This window comes from Neodiprion virginianus, chromosome 5, assembly GCF_021901495.1.
Source record: "Neodiprion virginianus isolate iyNeoVirg1 chromosome 5, iyNeoVirg1.1, whole genome shotgun sequence".
Lineage (NCBI taxonomy): Eukaryota > Metazoa > Arthropoda > Insecta > Hymenoptera > Diprionidae > Neodiprion > Neodiprion virginianus.
This window is the reverse complement of record NC_060881.1, coordinates 9,772,832-9,796,449: the sequence shown is the minus strand read 5'-3', so window position 1 is coordinate 9,796,449 and position 23,618 is coordinate 9,772,832. Positions and strand designations below refer to the sequence as shown.

Sequence of the window (23,618 nt, the reverse complement as noted above, 5' to 3'; positions counted from 1 at the left end):
GCCAAGAAATATAGTCTAATAAAAATAAAATTGTGCATCACATTAACTGAAAATTCCAGTCAAAGAGAAAATGAAAACAATCATGTGTAGGCCACTTGTCAAAAAATAAGTGCGAATCTGCTGTTTCTGATTCACGTTAATAAAAATTTGATATCTTTTGAACTGCCTTTCCACAGTCAAAGGTCCCGATCTGATAGATTTATAGTATATTTGATCAACAAATGAAGATATCTCAATTACAGTTGATCACTGATCAGCAGACTAGTTTAGTTTTAATCGTGTATTTCTCGGAGTATTCATTTGCGAGAAATTAACAGAAATTCTAACAAGAATGCATATAATGTGTGTGCTGAATGACTGAAAAATCTACCTTAGTCGTTGCACAGCTAATATCTATGAAGCAGCGTTCGAATGTTTAAACTTCCAGCTCGTCGATGCTTTCTTTTAATTTACCACGCAGTTCTAGTTTCATAAGTTTACGTAAATTAAAAGACTGTCTATTATTTTACATACGGGCAACAAAAACTTGATGAAAGTTTTGCAAATTGGAGAAATTTAACCAAGAACTACAAGAGTAACATAAATTTTCAAGTTCGAAGGCTAGAAGAACAATGTATGAATGTTCTTTATTACGAACAACCAGTAAGCAAATTGCGAAATCCGACGATTTTAGATTTGATGCGAATGGCAATTAGAACATGGATCCAGAACTCATCATTTACCACATGGTGAAGGAAAACAACCGATAGCGTAATATAAAATATGAATAACGAACAAAACAGGCAATATCGCTTGGCAGAGCAAATTAAAATATCATAACTACAAACCTGATCTAACTACAGGATTGGAATTGGGTGCAGGGTTACGGGTGACAAGGGTTAGATTAACCTATCGTGGATTTATATCAGGATTTTTTGCAGGGATTTCACAGGGCATCTAACATGGAAATGGGGTTTGGCCAGTGAAAATTAGCGAAATACTTTGCTGCGACAAGATGAACTGAAGGCTGCATGGTTGATCAGGCCTTCTTTACGTAATCATCGTTTTAGTTTATTTTATTTGTTTATTTCTTTTATTTTTTGTTAAGCCTTTTCTTTTTTTCCTTACATGTATACAGGACTACTGCTCAGTAACTCGATGAATCTTACTTTCACTTTCTACTACTCACTTCAATGTTGAAAATTTTTACTAATTGTTTCAAATCAGTCGCTCCGAACGTCTACCAAGAAATATGTGATTAAAGTTCAACGGGTAAGAGCAATTGCTGGTATTTGATTAAATATTGGCAATTTATTGAAAAATATCAAATGATTTTACCGTCTCTAAAAATACATTCTACAGTCGCAAAACACTTACATCGCTGTGAAATGAATTTTCAAAATAATATTTCCAATATAGTTCATAGACTATTTTATCGTTTTCAAAGGTAATATAAAATTTAATTTTTGATAATAGATTCGCGAAACGGTTGCGAAGCATTTATTCGTGAGTCTCACCCAGCTGAGAAGTACGTCGTGAATTAATTCATTGTTCGTAATATTGATTTGTTTAAACTCATTGAAAAATATATTGGAAACGGTACACGCAAAAACGAAGTTTGACGCACAAAATATGAATACTCCTCTACCGCGTCGATCAAAAATCGTTTTTATAAGCCTAAATTATTTCAAAGAAAAAGTTCAGTTCAACGATTAAAAAATAATTACTAGTTCGATGCTTTGGCAACGTTGAATTCTTCTCGATCTTACGCTTAATTATTTAGTGTAAGCAAGAAATCAAATACCATTCAAAAAGTATGCTTCATCGATTATGAATCTAAAATACTGTGTCTTGCTGCGTTACGTCGAAAAAATATGCCGCAAATAACAAAACAGTTTCTATTTTTACCGTCAATTGAATCGAGCCGTCCAATTATTACGCACTACTGTATAATCGAATGAGTTTTGGTAAACGAATAAACAACAAAGGCGATTGACGCGTAATTTGAATATTAGATATGAATTGAAGAATAAACGAGTTACTTTTTAACAAAGTCGCTGTATAGATGTGTTCAATCTTTAAACGATCTCTGTAATTAAAAGACAAATCTATAAATGATAAAAGGTATTGTAGATAAAAGTTAAGGTAAGTACCTCTGCGAGCGAGGTCGGGCCGACTTATAGATGATTCTCGGTCATTCTTTCTTTCGTTCAGGAGAAGACGTAACGATTGGTAGTAGCTGATAGTAGTAGTAGTCGATAGTGGTAGCTGACAGTGGTAGATAGTTGATTCGGTAGTGGTAATGTGTACGTATACGCGGCGCACGGTGCTGGGTTGGCAGATGGCTTGCTCTAACTTGACGGCAGTAAGCAAGACGATCAAGATCAGTATCAGACGAATCACAATGATCATTGTATGGATATTTTAAGGAAAGTTTGGTTCAGTACGGTTGGAATATTTTTATTATTCAGGATTTCGTTCATCTTCGATCATTTTTGATTCTCAGGATAATACGTGACGAGGTGTCGGTGTTTCTTTCTTTTTCTTTAAACAAAAAAAAAAAAAAAAAATTTTTTTACTTTTTTTCATTGGATGAAGGACCGGGGATGGTCGACGTCTTTCGATATATTTTGGTAAACGGGGAATGGCGGGAATGATTTGGCGAAAGGATCGTTTGTTTTATCACACAAAAATTTTGTATGTTCTCTTTGGATGGATAGTGAATGATTACGGTTGATTGGTTGGCTGGTTGATTTTTTTATGTTTCTGTTTGTTTGTTTTTTTTTTTTTTTTTGTTTTGTTTTGTTTTCTTAATTTTTGTGGTTGGTTGTGGGTGCCTGAAGGCGACTATTACTGAGCCACCCACGGCTTACCTTGCGAAACTCTTGAACGCCGCTGACTGTGGGTTTATACACAGTGGTACGCGCGTTGTGTTCAGCTGTTCCGCGATAAATTTGTGCATTTCCTCTGGAAAAGAAAAAGAAAAAGTATAAATAACCAAAGTGTAGATATAATTTAACAATAACAATGACAATAACAATAACAATAATAATAATGTTTGATCCGCACGCACAGAGAAAGATATTTTTAAAAGGCAACAAATACTATATGATTATTCCAATGAGGCAATTTTACGACAAAAGTTCAATAAACTTTACAAGCAGCAGTTATGTGACTCAAGATCTTTGAAACATCGCCTTGCGTAGTTGAATGAAAAACGATGTTTTTTTTTTTTTGTTTTTTTCTCAGCTTCAGCACAAGTTTAAATATTTTATAACGATCTTACATATCTCGGCACGGTAACGATAATGCGAGTGAAAGACATATGCGCGTCCGTTTCCGTATACAATTTTCTAATATCATCTCAATGTAAAAAGGATGCATCGATCGTCCAATTGTTCAATTGTTGGGAGACGTACCTTTCACCTGCTGCACACTGGTCAACTTTCTTTCCCACAAATCGTCAAAGGTGTGTGAAGTGGCAGGTTCGAAATCGCCGGTATACTGTCGCATTCCAGCACTTGCGGTATAACAGCAAGTGCACATACAGGAATGATAACGCAGTCGTCCTTCGTCGAGATAAGGATGAGCTAGAGCGTCGACGACGGTGATCCTTTTGTCCTGAAAACAAGGAAAAGATAGAAATCTATCGCGTTAGAAAGAGGATGATAAATTTTCACGGATCATTGCCGGCTACCGGCATCTCGTAGAATCTTACCGGATCAAACACCAACATCTGACACAAGAGATGCACAGCTTCGTGCGTAGCCTGACTGCTGAGAGTGTAGAGAGCTGTTAGAGAAGGTGGTTTCGGCGCTCGTCTCAACATGTGAGATCTGGCTCCTTCGCAGGCGTACTTCATGTCTTCCATCGAAGGAGTGCCGAGCAGTTCCGTGATTAGTTCGAGCTGAAAGCATAAAAATTGATGTGCGATGTCTGATACGTTGCGGTGGATCACTTAATTTCAGTCCAAAGTCTACTTCCATGCACTGTAATGACTCTCAATGACTCTAAATGACCAATGACTCTTAGTGGAATGGTAAGATCGCTCACCTGTTGTACCGGACTTTGCGCCTGGAATAGAATTCGCCTACCGAGAAGCTCACCGAAGATACAACCAACGCTCCACACGTCAACTGCTGCTGAATAGTGCCGTGCACCCATAAGAATTTCTGGTGCTCTGTAGTACTGCGTGACCACCTCCTGAGTCATGTGTTTGTTCTGGTCAGGTTCCTCGACTCTGGCTAAGCCGAAATCGCAGATCTGCAATTGCGTCGAGATACAGGTTCGGTAAGTTTTCTGGTACCAATTGGTAATAGCGAAATAGCGATGACATTTCTCGATTGCGTGTGCGCGCCAAATTAGCGCTTTTTAAAATTTTTATGAGCACGTCGGTATACCAAAGTTTTACCATTTTAACCCTGGATGCTTAAAAACCAAGCATAAAATAAAGTTCCTTACGTTTTATCGAGTTATTAAGAACCGCGAAAAAGTTTTACCAATAATTTTCATCCGTAACTTGTTAAGCTCATAATCCATTTTGTCCGTTAACGTAATTAATATCAATCGGAAGTTCATTAAAACGCTTCAAGTCGACGAACAGTCAAGTTCAAAGCACGTAAAAAGAAACTGGAGAATGTACTTTTCAATATAATAATAATATCAACAAATCCAACCGAGTAGCGTCATGTGTGATGTTAAAAAAAAAAGTGAAACGTATAAATGTGCAACATATACACTGTGATTCTTTGAGTTTGCTGAAAGTCGAAGATATAAAAGAGAGGTCTGAAGTTGAAGATGCGGACGTGAATTTTAATGCGTACGTGAATGAAAATGAAATGACGGAAAAAAAGAAGAAGCAAACCAAGCTTACCTTCAAAACGCAATTGCTGTTTACCAGCAGATTTCCCGGCTTAATATCACGATGCAGAATTCTCGACGAGTGCAGATACTTTAATCCTGAAACAAACAAAGGGAAAGCCGTCTCGTTAATCTCTGCGGTATAACAAAAGGGGGCTGGAAAAAATGAAGGACTGGGGAGTTCTTCCTCGCCGTAGAAAGGATGCAAACAACCAAGGACCGGCTTGGCCACATATTATGAATACTTCCTCTACTGTCGCAGTACCCCTTATAGCAGATATTGTAGGATCTACAAGAAATAACACCGAGCCTTGGAAATTTATAAACCGCACAATTAGCAGTCGCTGCACTACGGTTCATCGGCCCTCGGGGCGTTTCAATTAGTAATAATTAAGACTTGAGGTGAAACTTATCACCGGCGTGAAAAAAAAAGCCGGTTGCTTACTCTGGCACACCTTTTGAACAGAACCAAACAGATCACGTAAGTGAAACAAATAGGTATTTGTTTTCAACAAAATGAGCAGCCCAAACGTGGGTTTCCATGGTCATTAATCAACAAATAAGGTTTGCACCTTTCTCCAGAATATCTCCGCGGATTATAACAGTAAGAATATACACACATCGATGCATATATTCTTTCATAAAGAACGCTCAACTCCGGCATTTTAACAACAAGGTATCAGGAGTTTCAAATTTCCCGGGCTTTCCAGGTCGCTGGATACCCTGATGCTGCAGGTGTTGCTAGAAAGCAGCGTTACATAAAGCTAGAAATTCCATTTTACGTAGCAGGCTCCTCGGCACGTTGTAATGGACTGTATAAATTTTTAAGCCTGAATTGCGAAGGCGGTTTAATGGACGGCGTCTGCACAATGGATCTCAAGATTACGTAATCTTAATCGTAGTTGAGAAACGGCAGAGTTAGTCAGCTAAGATCATATCTGCAAATCTCAGGTCTCAGAAATACATCCGTTATTTACACCCGCCTCAGAATCCACCGTGTGAAATCCTACCAAAGTTCGATAACGAGCCGGGAATTTCACGATAAAATACGTTCACGATAGTGTCGAAATAGGCGTAAAATCCTGCGCGATCAGACGAATTTCAAGAGAAACGTCGAAGTGCTGCATCCGTTAACGAATTTCCGTGATACCGTTACCAGCCTTCAACTGCAGGGGTACCATCACTTTACGTAATTAGTATACCAACACCTGTTAACTTGGCGAGTAGTTATTGGTTGGAGTTGCACTCTATCGGAGTTTTAGTTACCCTTGTGGTGTAAAAGGAGGCATAAGTGAATTGGTATACGACCTTGACGAAAATCGTCGACATTCTAGACTGTCGGCAGTCATTTGTTCGAGCGTGAAATTTCGCTCGTGTTAAAACTATGAGACGAAGGTTGTTTGCTGGATCAGGATCACTGGGTTTGGGCATTTAAAAATTAGGGATAAGTGGTGCTTTGAGTAGCAGTTTTGCTGGACTACAGTAGCTAATTTCATTCCAGTGTTGTAAAGATAGGTTTGCGCATGCGCAGTTCACAATTGCTTCACTTTCGGCACTTGGGAGATTGCTTTCGTCCCTGGGGAAAGAAGAAATTGACCACTCGCATCCCGCGAAACTACCACGCAAATCCCCCGCCACTTTTCATCCCCTTGTTTCAAAAACTGTCGTGTGTGACTCGGGCCAAAAGTTGGCCATGGCAACTCGTGTCTTTGCCACTCTCGCCTCACTCAGGCGCCAAACTTTACACTCGTCGCAATCGCTAACTTTCGTCCCTTGTCACACAATATTCTATTATTTCTTACAACGCTACGTGAGCCCAGTGCCTAGCAGCGGGAATCATTCCTTCTCGATTAGAATGTTATAGGGGCACTAGAGTCTCTGCAAAACAGAGTCCGGCTAATCGCTTCCACCTTGGCCGCCATTTTCTTGTGAACCGAAACTGTGGGAAGTTTTGTACGTGTATAAATAGGTAGAAACATTGATTGATAAACATATAACAAGCCAATGTTGCAATATGTTCATCGTATATCAACGTTTCTACATGCTTAGACGTGTTTAAAACTTCCCGAAATTTCGGTTTGCAAGAAAATGACGGCCAAAATGGAAGCGATTGACTGAACTCTGTTTTGTAGGGACTCTAAGGGGCGCGATATTCATCGAGGATAACCTCCTCCGGTACAGCAGCGACGGTTGGGTGCAAAGAAGAGAGAATGTGAAACGAGGCGCGATCCACTTAAGGATTTCATAAATTTAAGTTGAAACAGGAATTGTAAATCAAAGGAACTTGAATAACTGAAATGGTCTTTAAAATAACGAAGAATTAATCGAGGTAACTGAATTCATTGGGGATCATTGCGAAACACTTAAAATCACACGGTATAATTAGAAATCGCACGGCAAATGTTGGCAATCATAACAGTCAGTACAAATTTCGCAGTAAACTCCAAACGGTATTCAATTCAATAATATGCTCGTGACTTTTGTTTTACGATGTACTTTCGTTAATTTTCAGATCAACAAGTGATTTCCATTGATTTCCGATGATTTCCCAACGTTCCAAGTGATTTCCAGAGTTCCGATGTCATTAGTTGTGATCTCCTGTAATTCAATCCAATCAGTAATTTCTGAAAATCGGGTAAAACGATTGAAAATCATCGTAAAACAATAGAAATCACTCTGAATCAATATGAATAAATTGCAATCATTCGTTCAATTTCCAAATGAATGGCTTGTCGATATAGAATCAGATGCTAGTCGCGTGTGAAGACACAGAATAAGTAAAAAACGAGCGAAGATCCGAGGAAGGGAAAGGGAATCGAAACCCCTGGCAAGCAGTCGAATTGTACGAGGTAATCTGTTCCCTATTCAGTTGACACTCTGCGGCACTCTGCAGGAAACTGGGGCCTCTCCCGTTTTCCCCTCGGTTCGAAGCCGAGGGTGCGACAGCATCCCGGGATCGTCGTTCAAGGGATGCAATATGAGCTCGGAGCCTCGACTAGTCGCTGCTTGAACAAGGGACGCACGTACGTACACTTGGGGACAATGAATCTGAGACGGATAATTTTTTCCACTAGACAGTTACGTTGGCAACGCAGAGAAACCTACAGCGCCACAGTCGGCTGATCGCGAAACAATCTCAATCTTAATAAAGATAACGTGACCCATGACCGTCGAATCTAACCTTAGAATACCGCGGGGATAATGACTTGTTGGATTGACACGTATTCTAAGTTTAGATTCGACGTTCATGGGTTATATTACGTTTATTGAGATTGAGTTAGTTTCGCGTTCGGCCGACTGTGGCGCTGTAGGTTTCTCTGCGTTGCCGACGTAACTGTCTGGTGGAAAAAATTTGCCGAATCAGTTTCATTGTCCCCAAGTGTACATACGTACCTACCGAGTACAGTGAGTCACTCCGATAAACTTGGACGACTCGTTCCAATTTCGACGTATGAAGTCCCGGCCCAACATTGTGCCTTCGAACGAGGATCGCATTGGCGAATCCACCCTCATCATCTTTCTTTTTCACGGTATCGGGACTACGACGGAAAGTCTCGGACAAAGATCGCAGCTCCGATTGACTCACCGTCAAAGAAATAGCTACACGGGCGATTCACCCGGAGGAATTACCCCCTCATCTGTCATCGTATAGGTTGGTAGATACGTGTTTACATTGGCGTCGTTGTTTCGTCTCGCGGTGTTGAAGGTATTAATTCTGTTCATCAAGGTTCATGAGACGCGGCGACAGGGGATTCGGATACACCTCGGTCAGGCGCAACTGTCAATGTTTATTTAGGTACCTAATACATACAACGAATCCTGCGCTGTGGGGTGAGTCAAGCTCAGGATACTTGGGGCTCGAAAAAAGAAACTCAGACTAATTAAATTTGATTGTATATTTCTGGATTCAAACGTCAGGTTTTATTCAGATTTCGACATTTCTTCTTCGACGGACGAATTTTGGCGAAGATTGTTTGAAACATTATGTTTTCATGATTGGTTCTTTGAATTTCGCCTCGTATCATCGGGAACGTTTCGTATACTTCCGTTAAACGATTACAATCATAGTGTAATTCTTTACTATGCATCCCATTGCTTTTCTTCTTCTTCTTGTAGAGTTTAACGCCTCGCGCTATCGAATAACAAGCTACGCAAAATTTAGACAGGCAAGATTTATGCTGAAGAAGAGACACGAGTTGGCTAGTCTTCGAGATAGTCGAGTTCAGCAAATTACCACGAACCTGCAAATTTTGAGAGGTCGCCAATTAGTCGAGTTTAGACTGCGCGTTACAGTCAAGCTCAAAAGTCAAAGAGGGTGAAATAATCAGTGTTTCAATTTTCGATACGTCATTGATACCGCTGAAAGTTACTCACAGAGACGAAAATATTGAGTCTATGATTCCAAATCCAACGATGAGATTGAACTGGTCATATCGATAAGGATCCAAGTGTCGATTCTGGGTACTTGGACCCAAGTTGGAAAACTGTGAGAAACCGTTACCGGTAAAACGGTAGGGGAAAAAAAAACAAGCGGTAGATTGGTTTGACCGGAAGAGTAAGTAATCGGAAAGAGTTGAAGCGAAACCGAGCTTGAAGCGATTTCTACCTATCGAAGAAGCAAACTAGGACGGATAACTCTATATAGGTGCACGTACTAAATATATAACGACAATGGCAATAAAGCGAGGGTAGAACGTGGGAGATTTATACATATATATATTGGAATATATCTTGCGGGAAACAAGAGATGAAGATGATCGCACGTTGCGGTGGGCAATGGAGCGAAAACGGATGGTGTAACCGGTGTAGTAAAAATCAAGATGGGTCGTACACCACCGCCTACATAAGGCGGGGGGAGGAAAGAGGTAAAATTAAAACCGTGAGAAAGGAGCTGCTGAGCGAATAAGAAGATGCTCTGACCTTGCTGGTATAATTTCAAACCGCTAACGTATCAGTCGAGTTGCTAATTTATCCGTGACCTTGCCCAGCGAATAGCAAAGACCTTTGTGTTTTACAAAAATCTATATTTACTGCAAGGTCGTTTTTTAACGCTAATTTACTCGCGAATGACATGAGGATAATTAGCTGCTGAAAACGAGTTACCCCTGTGTTTCGTCTGGTGGTTCAGCTTGCTCGTCGGATTTCCAATCTTAGAGATGACAGATCTGTTCGTTCGAAAGAGAAAAAATAGTGCATCAGAGGTAACAAAGTTTGAGAAACGTTCTTAGTTTGTCATTTTTCGTCGTTACTCACAATTCGATCACATGTATACGAATGTAAAAAAAAAAATAATGACAGGATTTTACACTGGCAGGCTTTGGTTGACTTTTTGGTATAATAGAAGAAATCGAGGAATTAGTTTTCACAATCAAGAATCAAAATTAGAGCTGCAACATGGATGATTTTGTCTGTACAGAAATGAAACCGATGAAACGTGTAGCCTGTATCAATAGCCGGTATTTACTAGTTGCGTTTACGGTTCAGTTCCTTTACAGCCAGTCGTACTGTATTTTCTTGTGTCTGTTGCAATAATTTGTAACTCAAGAGATTACCGTTTTTGCAATTAGCAGTGGAACGATTGTATTACCGCCAATAACGAGGACCTGAATATTTTCATCTATATTCGACGATATTGATTCAACTAAAATTTCCCAGTTACTCCAAAAGGATGAAAATTTTTCTCGGAGTCAGTCGAGCTCGAAAAAGGAACAAGGGTCGCAAGTCAGTCCACGGTCGAAGAGCGGAAGAAGGTCAGTAAGGGGAATGTTAAAGCAGGCGAGGAAATTAATCGTAATGAAAATTCAACGTCGTTGATACGGACACGTGCGAGGAGGACAATGATCTCGGAGGGACATCAAGGGGCACGCGGAAATGGGCAAGGTGCCTCGGAGCCTCGCTCCGGAAGTCGACGGTCGAATGAATTAGCGAAGGAGAACGGGGTGCAACGCGGCTACTACACATCCATCCGTACCTTCGTACCTACGTATTCGACAACGTGAAGCAGTACGGGTGTACCTCATACCTGGGCTGCGGATAGAAAATTAAGATCGCAAGGCAGATACGTGGGATGTTCTTACCTGCGTACATACACAGCTCCGCAGGAACGTATGTCGGAGGTTAATATTCACGCCGAGACACACTCGGTTGCTCCCTCTAATCGCATGAACCACTTACCGGATACACGTATGAAAGGGTCGTTATATATTGTGATACGCGCCGCTTCGCTGTCTCGTTATCCTTGTCCTTATCCTTATCGTCGTCATGGATTTCTTTTTTTTTATATTTATTTTTTTTTCTCTTATATACTTATTAACCTGCGCAAGCACAGCTGTATCCGATTATGTAATTATTCTTTGCAACAGATTGGCAGAACCTTTCGTTCCATCGAAAAAGACAAGAAAAAAGATTCAAACGCCTCTCGGCATTGGAAGCTACGAAACGGTCGTTTGATCGAGACCATTAAGAGGCATCGTGAAAATGACAATGATCAGGAATCTGACTTCCTTAATCAATTGTTTGACAGTTACAGCCTCTGAGCACTCCCTGTGGTAACGATTTTGAACGCGCGTTTGAAAATTTTTTTTTTTTCAATACAATTTTGAAAAGTATTCTGCATACAGGTTCGTTGTACAAAGCAAGGTTCGTTTAAAGGAATTTTCGATTCGTGTGCTGTTTATTAGTTTCAAACTATATGTTGTAAAAAAAAAATTTCTCTACCTATTTGGCAGCAAATTTAATGCTATACACAAAATAGATCTCTTGTAAAATTTTCGTAAATATAATATTTATTATTTATACATATATGTGTGTATTGTATATAAAGACGAGCAGCGATAAACAGTTTGAGAGAAAATATAAGGTGTGTAAAATTCGTTGTATACGGCATAACGATTAATATCATAAGCGCGAGGCTGTTTAAGATTAAATTTCGACCGACGGCGTGTATAAAATCATTAATTATATACAGACTAGAAGCGTATATCCATATAATATCGGTTATACGGAGACTGGAATTGATGTTGACTAATAAACGTCGACCGGATGCTCGTCTGCAAGTCGAGCTAGAATCGCGTTCGAGCGACGAATGGAATCTTCAGCTTTTCTTCAAAGTGCACACCGTGTGGCTCGGTTATCTCCGAAGGCTCCAAGACCGGCTTCGCGGATACGTCACGCCTAGCGATTTTACGTTCGACGCGGATGGGTTCACCGTACTCGGTTCTCGCCGATTCCTATGCCACGTATAGCTGCAGACTAATCCAACGACGACGCCGTCGAAGCTCGACGTCGACAATTTTCTAAACGACTCAGGTTGGCACCGAAATTCAATTTCACCCCGAAGACGAGACGGCGTAAAATGTAAAAGAAAAGTCGAAGGAACTTCTATTCTTACTCGGGCGTGCTGTAATGAACGTACATTGAGAAAAATTTCATTTGTCATAGTGACTTGTAAAATTCAGTAAAACAGGTATCGTTAAAAAAACTGTTTGAATATTGTTGGAATTATGAAAAACTAGGTGCGTGTAAACATTTTGCTCTATCGTCGATCCTTTTTTGGTAATTGCAACGCAAAATTAGTTTGTGAGGTTTACCGTATTTTTTTAGTTAAACAAGGCTTTAACGTCAATTTATTGTTGCACGAGCATTGAATTTTCGCAACAGTTGCAAGAAAATATAGCAACGGTAATCGTAATGAGAGAGAATAGTAACGGGTACTAGACATTCCGGTAACAGATAGAAAACTAATTTTCATTTTGTACTTATTATAACTATATTTTTCGATTGTGGTAAAAAATGAAAATAGTTAAGGACTGAGCGGTAACCGGAACTAAAAATTTCTCTGAGTGTATTTCGAAATGAGATAATGCAGAGATTCGCTCACGTTGCGATTAATTGGATGCGTTATGAAAGAGCGTTGGTATAGGATAACAATGGTTCCGGTTAGATGTACGATAAAAAAAAAATGGCGAAGTGCTTAATCGAAGTTGCCAATGATGTTCAAACCGAACAACGTTTTAAATACTCTATAGTTTAACCCGTTAAAGCTCAGGAAAAAACTGGATCAGATAGCATCAGACTAACTATTCCAATCATAACAAAATGGAAAAATAAAATATGCTTATTTTTGCTTATGTCATTTGCAATTTAACAAATTATGCCGAAAGTCGTTATTTTGAAAAATTGACTACGCCAATCGATTATACGGAAAAAATGATGAATGAATGTCGGATAATGAGCTTCTGGCTAGTAAACTTTAAATAAACGTGTTTGGATTACCAATGGAATAAGACTGTGATCTGAAATACTTTCAACTATCGATTGCATCGTTAATGAAACTTAGGACGGAAATCAGACCAATCATAGATTTGGAGCATTTCATTACCGAATCGTCTCGATGAAAAACGGTAATTCGCTTATTTCTGTGCACCGAACACCAACTGCCAGTACATCAAAATGGCTGATACTCCTTGACTAGTCTCGGAAATTTTTGTGCTGCTCGAAAAAGTAATTAAAACATGATTGAATCCTTACTTGCTCAACTCGCCAAACTCAACTGACTATGTTTTCTTTATGCACAAGGTTTCCAAGTGGCGTGAAGACTTGCGCCGGTATGACACGGTGTTTTACCAGCTTTCCTCGCTGGCCGCTCGATCACCGTCACCAAAGACAGACGTCTTCTGACACATGCCCGTACGTATTGGTCCGCGTATAATACGTTACACTTGGCCGACCAAAGTCGGTCTCGACTCCTTGCCCAGTAGTAGAAGTCCGTTCACGTCAGGCGTTACAGACGCTTAGCGCTTGGAGCCGGCAGAGCCGGTCCACGTGTAAGTCTAGCGTGTGAGTACTTGTATTTTTATGCCTACAATGGATGCATAATCTCGCATATATCAACGGTCATAAGCGTGACTTTAAACGAAACGAAACAGCACTCACAATTCATGATAGTACTAATCCAAGTTTTTTACTAATGAAAAGATGGTCACATACGGCCAATTTGGATCCGCCGTATTTATTCATCTACAAATTGCCGGAACTTATATTTTTAACGATCTCTTCGATTAGCCGAAAAAAGCGTCGTAAAATCAGTACAGGGTGCACAGGTATAGTAAAGTTATGATTCTCCCAGAAATTCGTATCAGGTGATTTGTTTGAAATTGATTCGCGAACTGTTATTCATTGAAATTGGACAAACGATCCGAATTTAGCATAAACAAAAAGTGCTCGATAAGTAAAATGTGTTACAGTCAGATTGATAATTTCTAAACTGTTCAGCAAAAATTTTCATTCGCATAATTTTTACTTCTTATTCTGACAAAACTCATTAGAAATCAAACCGATAGTTGATCGCAAACCTCAGGTTACGAATCGTCAAATTTTGTTACAGATTTTTTGATCGGACTGTACGCTAGCTGATAGATTCTTATTAATCATCTTGACACTGATTAAAATTCACAGATAACACCTCGTCAGCGTTGTTGATTTTGAATTAAAGGAAGAAAGATTCGTTACAGCTGAACCGATGGAGGATATTTGATCGAAGAAGGGACTCGGACGAACCGCAGCGGCAGCAGAAGTGACAATGGCAAAGATCAGGGCGTATATTTCCCGCGATGAGGCGGTATTCACGTGGAGGAGTATAAGTTTGGATTTCTCATCGAGCGATGCTCCGGCGAGCAAAGCCCCTCGGCCGGATGACGGGGTCTCGGGTCACGGATGGGTGGCGGCAGGACTGGTTTCCCCCGGACTTCTCTTTCTTCACGTTATACACTCTCAACACCATACCTCGGCTCTCTTGTACCGGCAATGGCTCCGAGTTCATCCGATGGCCAATTTCTGATGATACACGCATTGATTTATCGAAGATTCAAAATTTTCACCTCTTCATTTCTATAAATGGCAACCGAACACCGTACACATTGCGAATTGCTAACGAAAGAACAGTCCGTAGTTTGCCAGAGTTTGACGCGCATGCGCTACAAATTCGAGAACAGTTGTTCGCCAGGGTGACCAACCGTCGTGAACGTAACCTAAAAAATTTTTGCGGTTCCATTCATCGCGGCGAAGCGTCGTCTAAAGTTACGACGATTGGTCGCCCTGGCGAATAACTGTTCTCGAATTTGTAGCGCATGCGCATTAAACTATGGCAAACGACGGACCATTCTGTCGTTAGTTGTTCACACTGTACACGTAGACGGTCGCAAGTCAAAACTCCGGATCCTTAGAGTTCAGATTGCAAATGTCGAAACTCTGAATGCGTATGTCAAGGTTGATAACTTTCGTTGTTTCGAGGATTCGAATTTCGAACCAATGCCATTCGATGCAACGGTCAGTCAGAACTTTGACGATTCCGAATTTTAACCCGCGTCCATACAGACTGATAGAAAATATGGTACAACCACTAATGGTTGGGGTTAAATTCTCGAAAGATTATTTCATCATTGAGTTAAACCCGGGAACAATTTTGACCGTGCATTTCTCTCTCAACGTATCTCCAAACTGACGTAACATTTTATAAGTTTAAAAAAAGTTTCTAGACGTTGCGTGTGTACCGTCCCCTGAAATTATCATCACATCCGGTTGATTAAAGCTTAAACAATCGATACTACGCGCAACTACTTTCAGTTCCAAGAGTGCGACCGTATAACCGAAAAAATCGCGGGTGGGAGGAGTTTGGGTTTTGTGTGTTCGTACGCATCGAGTAATTCGGTAGATTCGCGTCCTTTCGAGCTGTAACGTTTTGCCCAAAGGTCTGTACAACGGCGTAATCCTCTGCGGATCGTCTCTCAGGCCGACGACCAGGGAATGAGTTTGAACTATGATGACGACGCCTCGTCATACCGAGTTCCGTGCTTGCGCACCAGTCACCGTGTTGATCACTATATCCGTGCCCAAAGTGCCAGCTGGGACGTATAAACGGCGGTCCAGAACTCGATGGAAATGGTAGGCGTTGGCACCCCCGTTATAAAGCCATGACCTCTCTTCGTTTTTTCGTTTAAAGTAGGAAACGTGTAAATTTCCTCACGCTTTGATTATCTTCCAAAAAGCTCAACTTCTCACTGATCAATATATATATAGGTAAATATATATATGCGTGAGAGAATGAAACACGTTTCACTTCATCGATCGATAAAATGAGTTCAAAAAAAAAAAAAAAAAGACCACAAACGAAAGTTTCCGAGTCTTTCTTTGTGGTTGTAATTCACGGGGTTCGTAAGAGATGGGTCATTGTCCGATCCTACACACACAGGGAGGGATCCAATTAAAGGAAATGGTCGCGTGTCGGTTGGAATTTACGCCGGGACGCAGTTTAGGGTTAGTTTCCTCCCTCCACACTCCGTAAAACGAGCATCTCTTAAATAATGTACGACTCTGCGTACACGCACCCCAGGAGCTTTACCTAGATGGGTTCTCAAGGTAGTACCGCAGTCTCTATTCGTACTTCCCGGCAACGTATGAATATAGCTCTCGAAAGTAATTTATACCGTACAGATACCCCGGATTCGGTTCAATGACACGTCGAGCTGTAGGTGCCTGACAAACGCGAACCTTCGATTCAAGAATGAAAAGTAACTACGATCTCGATAGTCAAAAAAAAAAAAAAAATTACATGGCGTACAACTTCGAGAATGAATTCAGCAATTTCGATCACGCTATAATTACACTACCCAAGTTTGTTAGACACTGGAAAAACAGTGTACGGACCCTCATAATCGTAGTTTATACTTTCTGGACTGCTCTTGTGAACACGGCTAAAATATAACAGCCGTACATTGTACGAAACAAGGCGGAGACAAGAGACTCGAGGATGCAGAGGTTTCGGTGTAATTTGTCAAAGCGTTAAAGTTTGCCTGAAAGCTTTACAATTGGTCTTCCTAATGAGAGGCATAATTCTGGAGAACTGTAAGTCTCCGTGTTCAAGATGGATCCTGGCACCTACTTGGATATGACTGACAAGGAGAGTATCAAACCTCTGAATCGTCGATTTTACTCAAATTCTTCGGTTCGTTTCCGTCGCCTGAAATATAAAGCCTGTGATGTATAGTTTCATCTTACAGGCCTCTAGTCACTTTGGGTAAAATTGATAATACGAACGAACGAAACCTGCTGTGCTTTTTTCCCTTAGACGTCAATTTTTATTGTTCGCCGTTAAAGTTTCGATGACAGGTTCTTATAGATTCGATTGTACGCGAATATGTTATTATTTCAGAGCTATAACGAAGTAGAAACTGCGCATTTTAAGCAACTTGACCTGTTGTGAATTGTGCAAAGAAAGATCTAGTAGAGAAAGTTACGCATCGGAGACTCCATATTTTAGACCAAAGCTACTCGCTTTGAAGTTTCAGTAGAATCCGTAATCCGGGTAGCTCTGATACTTTCCTTGCGAGTGTTGTTTGGAATGAGGGACGAGGTGATAGATTTATATTTCAGATATACGTATCGTGTTTAGACGACTACCAGGAACAAAATGACCCAGTTACCGTGATTAAAGCTACTTACTGAATAATAAATATCCTCGCTCTCTTTCTCTCTATCGGTTTTAAAATATAAAATTAATAAAAAAATCCCATTGTCACAAGTGGTTATTTGACAACTCTGATGAAAAGATGTATAGTAAAAATGTTTTTTGACTATCCAGTGATTTCAGGTACCCAACGACTAACATCCAGAGTATTGGACATCCCACACAAATATCTTTCGTACCTATTCAAAAATAAGTAAGAAAAAAAAAAAAAAATTAAAACCCTGAATACGTTAATTTTTTTCCGCCATGTCAGTGTTGTCAAATTTTTCAACTTATTTTCAACTCTTGAATAGGATTAATCCACTGTAATATTTATAGTAGCAGTTCAAAACGAGCGATAAAATCGTACGTTGTACATTCACTGAAATATGTAATTCTATAAATATTTTTACCGAACGACGTAAGGCGTTGAGATAACACGTCAATCTTTACCGCTCAGTGAATTCACGATTACGAGATGGCTATATATAAGTGTACGAGATGCAGCTCGACGATGCCATAAAATTTGAACATGTCACATGTTCCACATGTGCGCATGTATTCCGTAGTAAAAACGAAGAGGCAAGGAAAAGCAGCGTAAAGAGGGTTTTTGAAGAGGGGAAGACTTTTCACGATGCACTCGCGGACTTGCCGAGATTTGCATTAATTTTCAAATATAATATACTGTCAGCTACATCACAGGGACTCGACTGCAGCACTCCTTTATTTGAAACGCTAGAATAATTTCACCCTTTTGCGAGAAGGAGTCGTCGCGGTAGTGCACTGGTGGGTGCTAAGTACTTGGCAAACTGGCTTGTAGGCGGTTGGTATTCGGAGGTTCGCTCGTTTTTTAAGCTCGAGAGAAGAGAAACGAATATGACGAAGAAAAAGACAGCAAACAAGGAACGTGAAAAAGTATACAGGGTGGCCGTAAATGCGGTAAAAATTATCAGCAATGTCAAGATACCGCGACAAAAGACTTGCAGTCGCGACGTGTGACACCTTAGACTGTGAATCATGGAACACGCATCCGAAACGAAAACAAAGGGCCGTCCATAAACCAAGTAGCTAGTCTAAAAGGGTCCTGTTCTGTGGTAAGCGGTTTCAATTAAGGCATACTAATTTATTTTTCCACGAACAATATTACATTGAGAGTAATTTTTAGTAACGGTTACCGTTCGGTTCTTGACTATTTTCGTTTTTTTCCACGATCGAAAAATACAGTTCTAGGTAGAAAATGAAAATTAGTTTTCTAGCTGTTACTATTCATTCTCATTACGATCACTGTTACTATATTTTCTTGCAAATGTTGCGAAAATTTAACGCTCGTGCAACGATAAATTGATGTTAAAGCCTTGTTTAATTAAAAAAGTAGAGTAAACCTCACAAACTGATTTTGCGTTGCAGTTACCAAAAAAGGATCGACAATAGCGCGCAAAATGGTTACGCGTACCTCGTTTTTCGTAATCCCAATGATATTCAAACAGTTTTTTTAACGATACCTGTTTTACTCAATTTTTCAAGTTACTGTAACAACTAAAATTTCTCTCAGTGTATCTATTTTGTATTCACGGGTTGGAAAGATGTGCCGTCATAATGGGTACAATTAAAACACATCTTGATTATCACGAAAAGGCTGAGAAAAATTCTCTTCCCGTTCAAATGATTTACACGTGAGGCTAGTCTCGTCATTTGTTACTTCGGATGTTTTAGAATAGTAGACATTTCGAAGAAACTACTTGTTTATTCATTTTTTAATATGTAAATTTTTTTTAAACCACGTGCCTTTATAAAATAGAGTTGCGTAGTTTATGGCCAGTCCCTAAGAATCCGAGTAGTCGAATTGTTATAGTTGTTTCATATCAACAGTTCGCTTCTCGCAAGCTCGATAGCTTACGAGATTGAAATTGGTCACGTTAACGTGACTAAACACTACATGGAAAGAATCATTATTTTGCAGCCTTAGAGTGACGAGTGAAGAAGCTGAGTCTGGAAAAGATGAGTATAACATATTGCTGTGGAACGATTTACGGAATTCCCGAGATGATCCTAATGTTGTGAAGTTGTTGAAATAACGATTTCTCCTTAAAATTCATAGTTGTCCACTAACGTTACGAAGATCAACCTCACGACGATTAGACAAACTTTTTTATTCCTCTCGTGCAAATATAAGATTTACTTGGATGAGTGGAAATGAATTTCTACCTTGATCAATTAATCGGAGTCCTTGTCTGGTGTGTTTTTCGTCATTTCGTAACATCACGCTTTCCACCAGATCTACATCCCTGACAAAGGCCAAAAAAAATCACTCCGCCAAACCCATTTAATCTTAATTGCTGTGAATACTTGAAAAGCTAAGCTTTTCGTTCCGTTCATACTTTGGTATTCGAAAACCCGCATTACCGTCACGTACTCCAACATCTTGTGTCGGGGTACGATGCACTGTAATTCAGGGGTTGAGGTTTCTCTCTCTCTCTCTCTCTCTCTAAGGCTTTGTCACTTGCCTCTGTATCTACGCGTAATGTACATGTCGAGTAATCGTTTGACGATTGTTCACTTAGCCAGCAACTCGTATCTTGCACTGCTTCAGCGTAGCTCAACACTCAGTCTCGCTTCTACCAGGACAGTATCGTACTAAACATGATTTCGTACAGAATGGATGGCAACGTGAAACGCGAAAAGTGAATTACACAACTAAACATTTGGAATGGAGAAGACAAGAGATCCTCTGGCCGCGTCTACTCCGCGCACAATTCCCTTTGTTGTACCTCCGCGTTATTTGCATATCTTCCTCGTTGTCAAGAGCGGGACCGAGTCGCAGAATCTCTTCGCCATCCAATGTAAAGCTCCCTTGCTCCAAGGGGTTTTAATTTCGTTTTAATTCACGTGATGTCATACACGATACTAGAAAGTATAAGCACGGGACTTGTACCAGGGGTTTCTCAACCCTCGAAACTCTCTGGCTTCCATTAGTTTTACCGTTCGCGACTTTCCTTTCACAGACTCAAAGAGCTTCGGGCCAACCCCGAATTTCCTTCTTTTTTCGATTCGTTATTTACTCTGTTTGGTCTTCTTCTTCTTCCTTCCTCCCTCCTTCTCCTATAAATATATTGATTCTGTCACAGTTTCTTAGACAACATCAAATGTAGAACAATCTTCGGACTTTTGGAGTTCAAATTTCGTGTACGAAATCTAGAAGTGAAAGTATATAAAAAAAAAAGAAAGAAATTCAGCTCGTGATATTTGGCGTGAATTTCAAACGGACTGTGTTACACTTTGGACTCTCTTCACAGATTCCGTTATATTTTAGAATAATATGAATCTCAAGGACTCGGCTCTTCAGCTTATAATGTAGCGTGAAAATATTCCTTAATATCACGAGTCTTCTATTTTCATTCGTTTCCGTTATTCATTCATTCGGTATTTAGAAAACAGTCATGGTCAGATAAAACACGTACTTTCTGTAAAAACTCTGTTCTCGTCGCGAGTAAACAAGGGTCCCTATGAAATTGAAAACGGTTTGTTTGAACATGTCTGTATTTGCTGACTGTAATCTGTAGCAAAATTTTGTTCCCCCAAGTCACCCCAAGACCGTTATTCACCTTTTGAGAAGATTCGTTATTCTCGTCATTCCTCAGCCACTCCACGCCAGGCCTTCGTATAATCCCTTATAAGGTTCAAAGTACCCAGCCGAAATGAATATTGATTCACACACCTGTGAGCAAGAGGCTGTGCTCTGCACCCCGCGGTGAAAATCAACACATCGTCGTTAACGTGTTGAAGTTGACGGTGGAATGTGGTTTCAAAACGGCGAGGAAAAAAAAAAGAACAAAACAAATTAAAAGAACAAATTTTCTCGTCGTTTAATTCAATCGCTCAAACTCTGACGCCATTTTTCAACTTCTTTCGTCCCTAGAGTCGCTTTTCTCCCCAAATTTCAGCACGGAAGTTTCACTCGCTCGGCTTTCGCGAAGAGGATAACCCATACAGATCTATAAATACTTGTGACCCTTTGGAAGATTATAGACCGTGTAAGTGGTTCCTCTCAAGATCTATATTTAGGAAAGTATGCAAATTATCCGCGGCTCTGACCTCTGGCCGGAAATTAAACTACAGAATGAACGAACTTCGCGCCACGTGTGTGCGAGTGAAGAAGAAGAAAAAAAAAATCATTGTAGCTTGAAGTAAAATCGGCGGAAAAGTGTGTGGGGGAGGGGGGAAGGGTTGCATGTAGCGACGAAAGAAGATCTTTTTGTTTGAAGATTTTTAAGTATTATTACGAACGTCTTCACACGAGGTAAGGAGAAGCAGCAGGGTTTACATAGCCGGCAACTTTCTAATACTCGGAGTACGCTCGGAATTGAATTTCCGCTTCTTGCCTATTATAATTCCAGACTCGTCTATATCGTGCTCACACGCGGTTGGGTAGAATCGAGTGCGGGATTATTACTCGGGTGAAAATTTGAGTAAATAATGAAATACGACTCGCGAATATAATATTCGAATTAATTTCAGTAACAACGACCAGGCTTGCATCGTTGCGAGTATCAAAAAGCCCGGTTTCAGGGGGAAAAGTTTTTTGTAAAAATAATACGTAGTCGTTAAACATGCTCCCAAAATTATTATACCCTTCGTTGGTGTGCGCTGTAAAGTAATTGCACTTGATTCTTGACAAAATACATGCCGAGTAAAGAAATAGGTCGCAACAATGGGAAGTAAAAAGCTCTACACTCACCTCTCAGTATTTGATACAGGAAGACCTTTATGTGATCTGCGCTGAGATGCTGCGGGCTGACGATGATCTTGTGCAGGTCACTTTGGAGAAGCTCGGTTATCACGTAACTGTTAGCAAATGGATTAAGATAAAGTTTTACACAACAATGCTTGATTATAAAGAGAAACGGAATATCAGGTCGTTTTTGCAAGGTTAAGGGGGCATTTACAGGAATTTAAAAAAATTCTTGGATATTTTGGTGAATTTTTTTCTCATTTAGAAAAAGTTTTAAAAATTTCAGAGGTTTTAGGTATGCCTTTCCTACATCTTTTAGAGTAAATTTCTCTCATTACATCCTAAAAATTATGTAACAGGTTGATGCACCGAGTGCAATTTTAACAGAGTGTAAAAATGTGAAAATTCATTGCGCGCAAGGTTTTTCACTTAATATTTGTAGCATGGCTTACAGATTTTTCTTGCATAATCTACTTGCAAATGCCCACAAATAGTCATATGATTTTGCGGATAGCTTCATTTTGAAAGAAAATATGTTATTTTTAAATATCATGACGAAAAATGAATCGTTTTTCAACGTAAAAATTGGGCTATCTCACTCCCGGGTGAGAATTTTGGATAAATCCTGTGACAATTTGTGAAAAATACTTGAAAAAAACAACGTGTGAAAATTTCATTTCAATCGGTTAAAAATTACAGGAGAAACCCTGCGCGCAAGTTTGAAAAATCAAAAGTAGAGAAAAATGCATTCAAAGTTTAATTTGTGTATAAATTGGCCGTACGCAGACTAATAAAAATTGAAGGTCTTTGACCCCGAAAAATTTTTTACGAATCTAATCAAAGGAGGGATGAAAGTTTACAAAAATGCAAAAAACCGCAAATCGATTTATGACCGTAAATGCCCTCTTAATCAGATTGTTTTAGATCCAGAACTATAAAAGTGGTTTGAAATTCAGTTCAATTCCAAATACACAGATCGTAATCCTTGTTTGAAAAATCGGATAATCAACCGTCGACATTAATCTGTACATTCCGCAGCAAATCAGGTTGCAATAATAATTGTTGAACGATAATGGCAGTCAAGAGTAACTTTGTTGAAAGATCAATAAGTAAATAACAGATGTTAATCAATGTGTCAATGTCAACGTTGGGAAAAATCGTCATTTCCAAGAAAAAAAAAAATAATCAAATAAATAAATCGTACCCAAGTGAGCGAGTCGCAACGCAACGCTACCCGAGAATTTCAATTTACGGTAATTCCAAAATTTTGGTCTTTATAAATTATGCATGCCGGGTTAAGCCGGCGCGTATATACACATATATACGGTGGTGGGTATGTACAAAGCTAAACAATGGGAGCTTTGCTGCGAGGGAAGCTTTAAGCTGAGCAGTACGCTGCGGGAGAAAACTTTGGCGATAAGCGTCTTGGAGTTCACGATTGCAGGTTCCTACCTACCTCCAACGTCGTTCACAATCATACGCGAAGGGAGATAAAACAGAGGCCTTTACGGTACGGAAAATCTCGACGAGGAGATGCAGAAAGATACG

The 23,618-nt window shown here is 39.9% G+C and overlaps 1 protein-coding gene across 3 annotated transcripts in view; it reads right to left on the bottom strand.

The window, feature by feature from the left end:
• The window catches only part of LOC124304402 (serine/threonine-protein kinase NLK), a 148,695-nt gene that overhangs the window by 9,747 nt on the left and 115,330 nt on the right, over positions 1–23,618 (bottom strand). Inside the window, exons 4-10 of one of the 3 annotated variants that reach the window (XR_006908167.1) lie at positions 22,077–22,183; positions 4,853–4,938; positions 4,033–4,242; positions 3,698–3,886; positions 3,399–3,600; positions 2,853–2,946; positions 2,133–2,523 (exon numbers count right to left, since the gene is read on the bottom strand). Coding sequence is in view for 1 of the 3 variants with exons in the window: in XM_046762598.1 (XP_046618554.1) it covers positions 2,853–2,946; positions 3,399–3,600; positions 3,698–3,886; positions 4,033–4,242; positions 4,853–4,938; positions 22,077–22,183 (888 nt within the window). In the remaining 2 variants the exon portion in view is untranslated. The remainder of the gene's footprint in view (positions 1–2,132; positions 2,524–2,852; positions 2,947–3,398; positions 3,601–3,697; positions 3,887–4,032; positions 4,243–4,852; positions 4,939–22,076; positions 22,184–23,618) is intronic. The other 2 variants (XR_006908168.1, XM_046762598.1) reach the window with 2 other exon arrangements.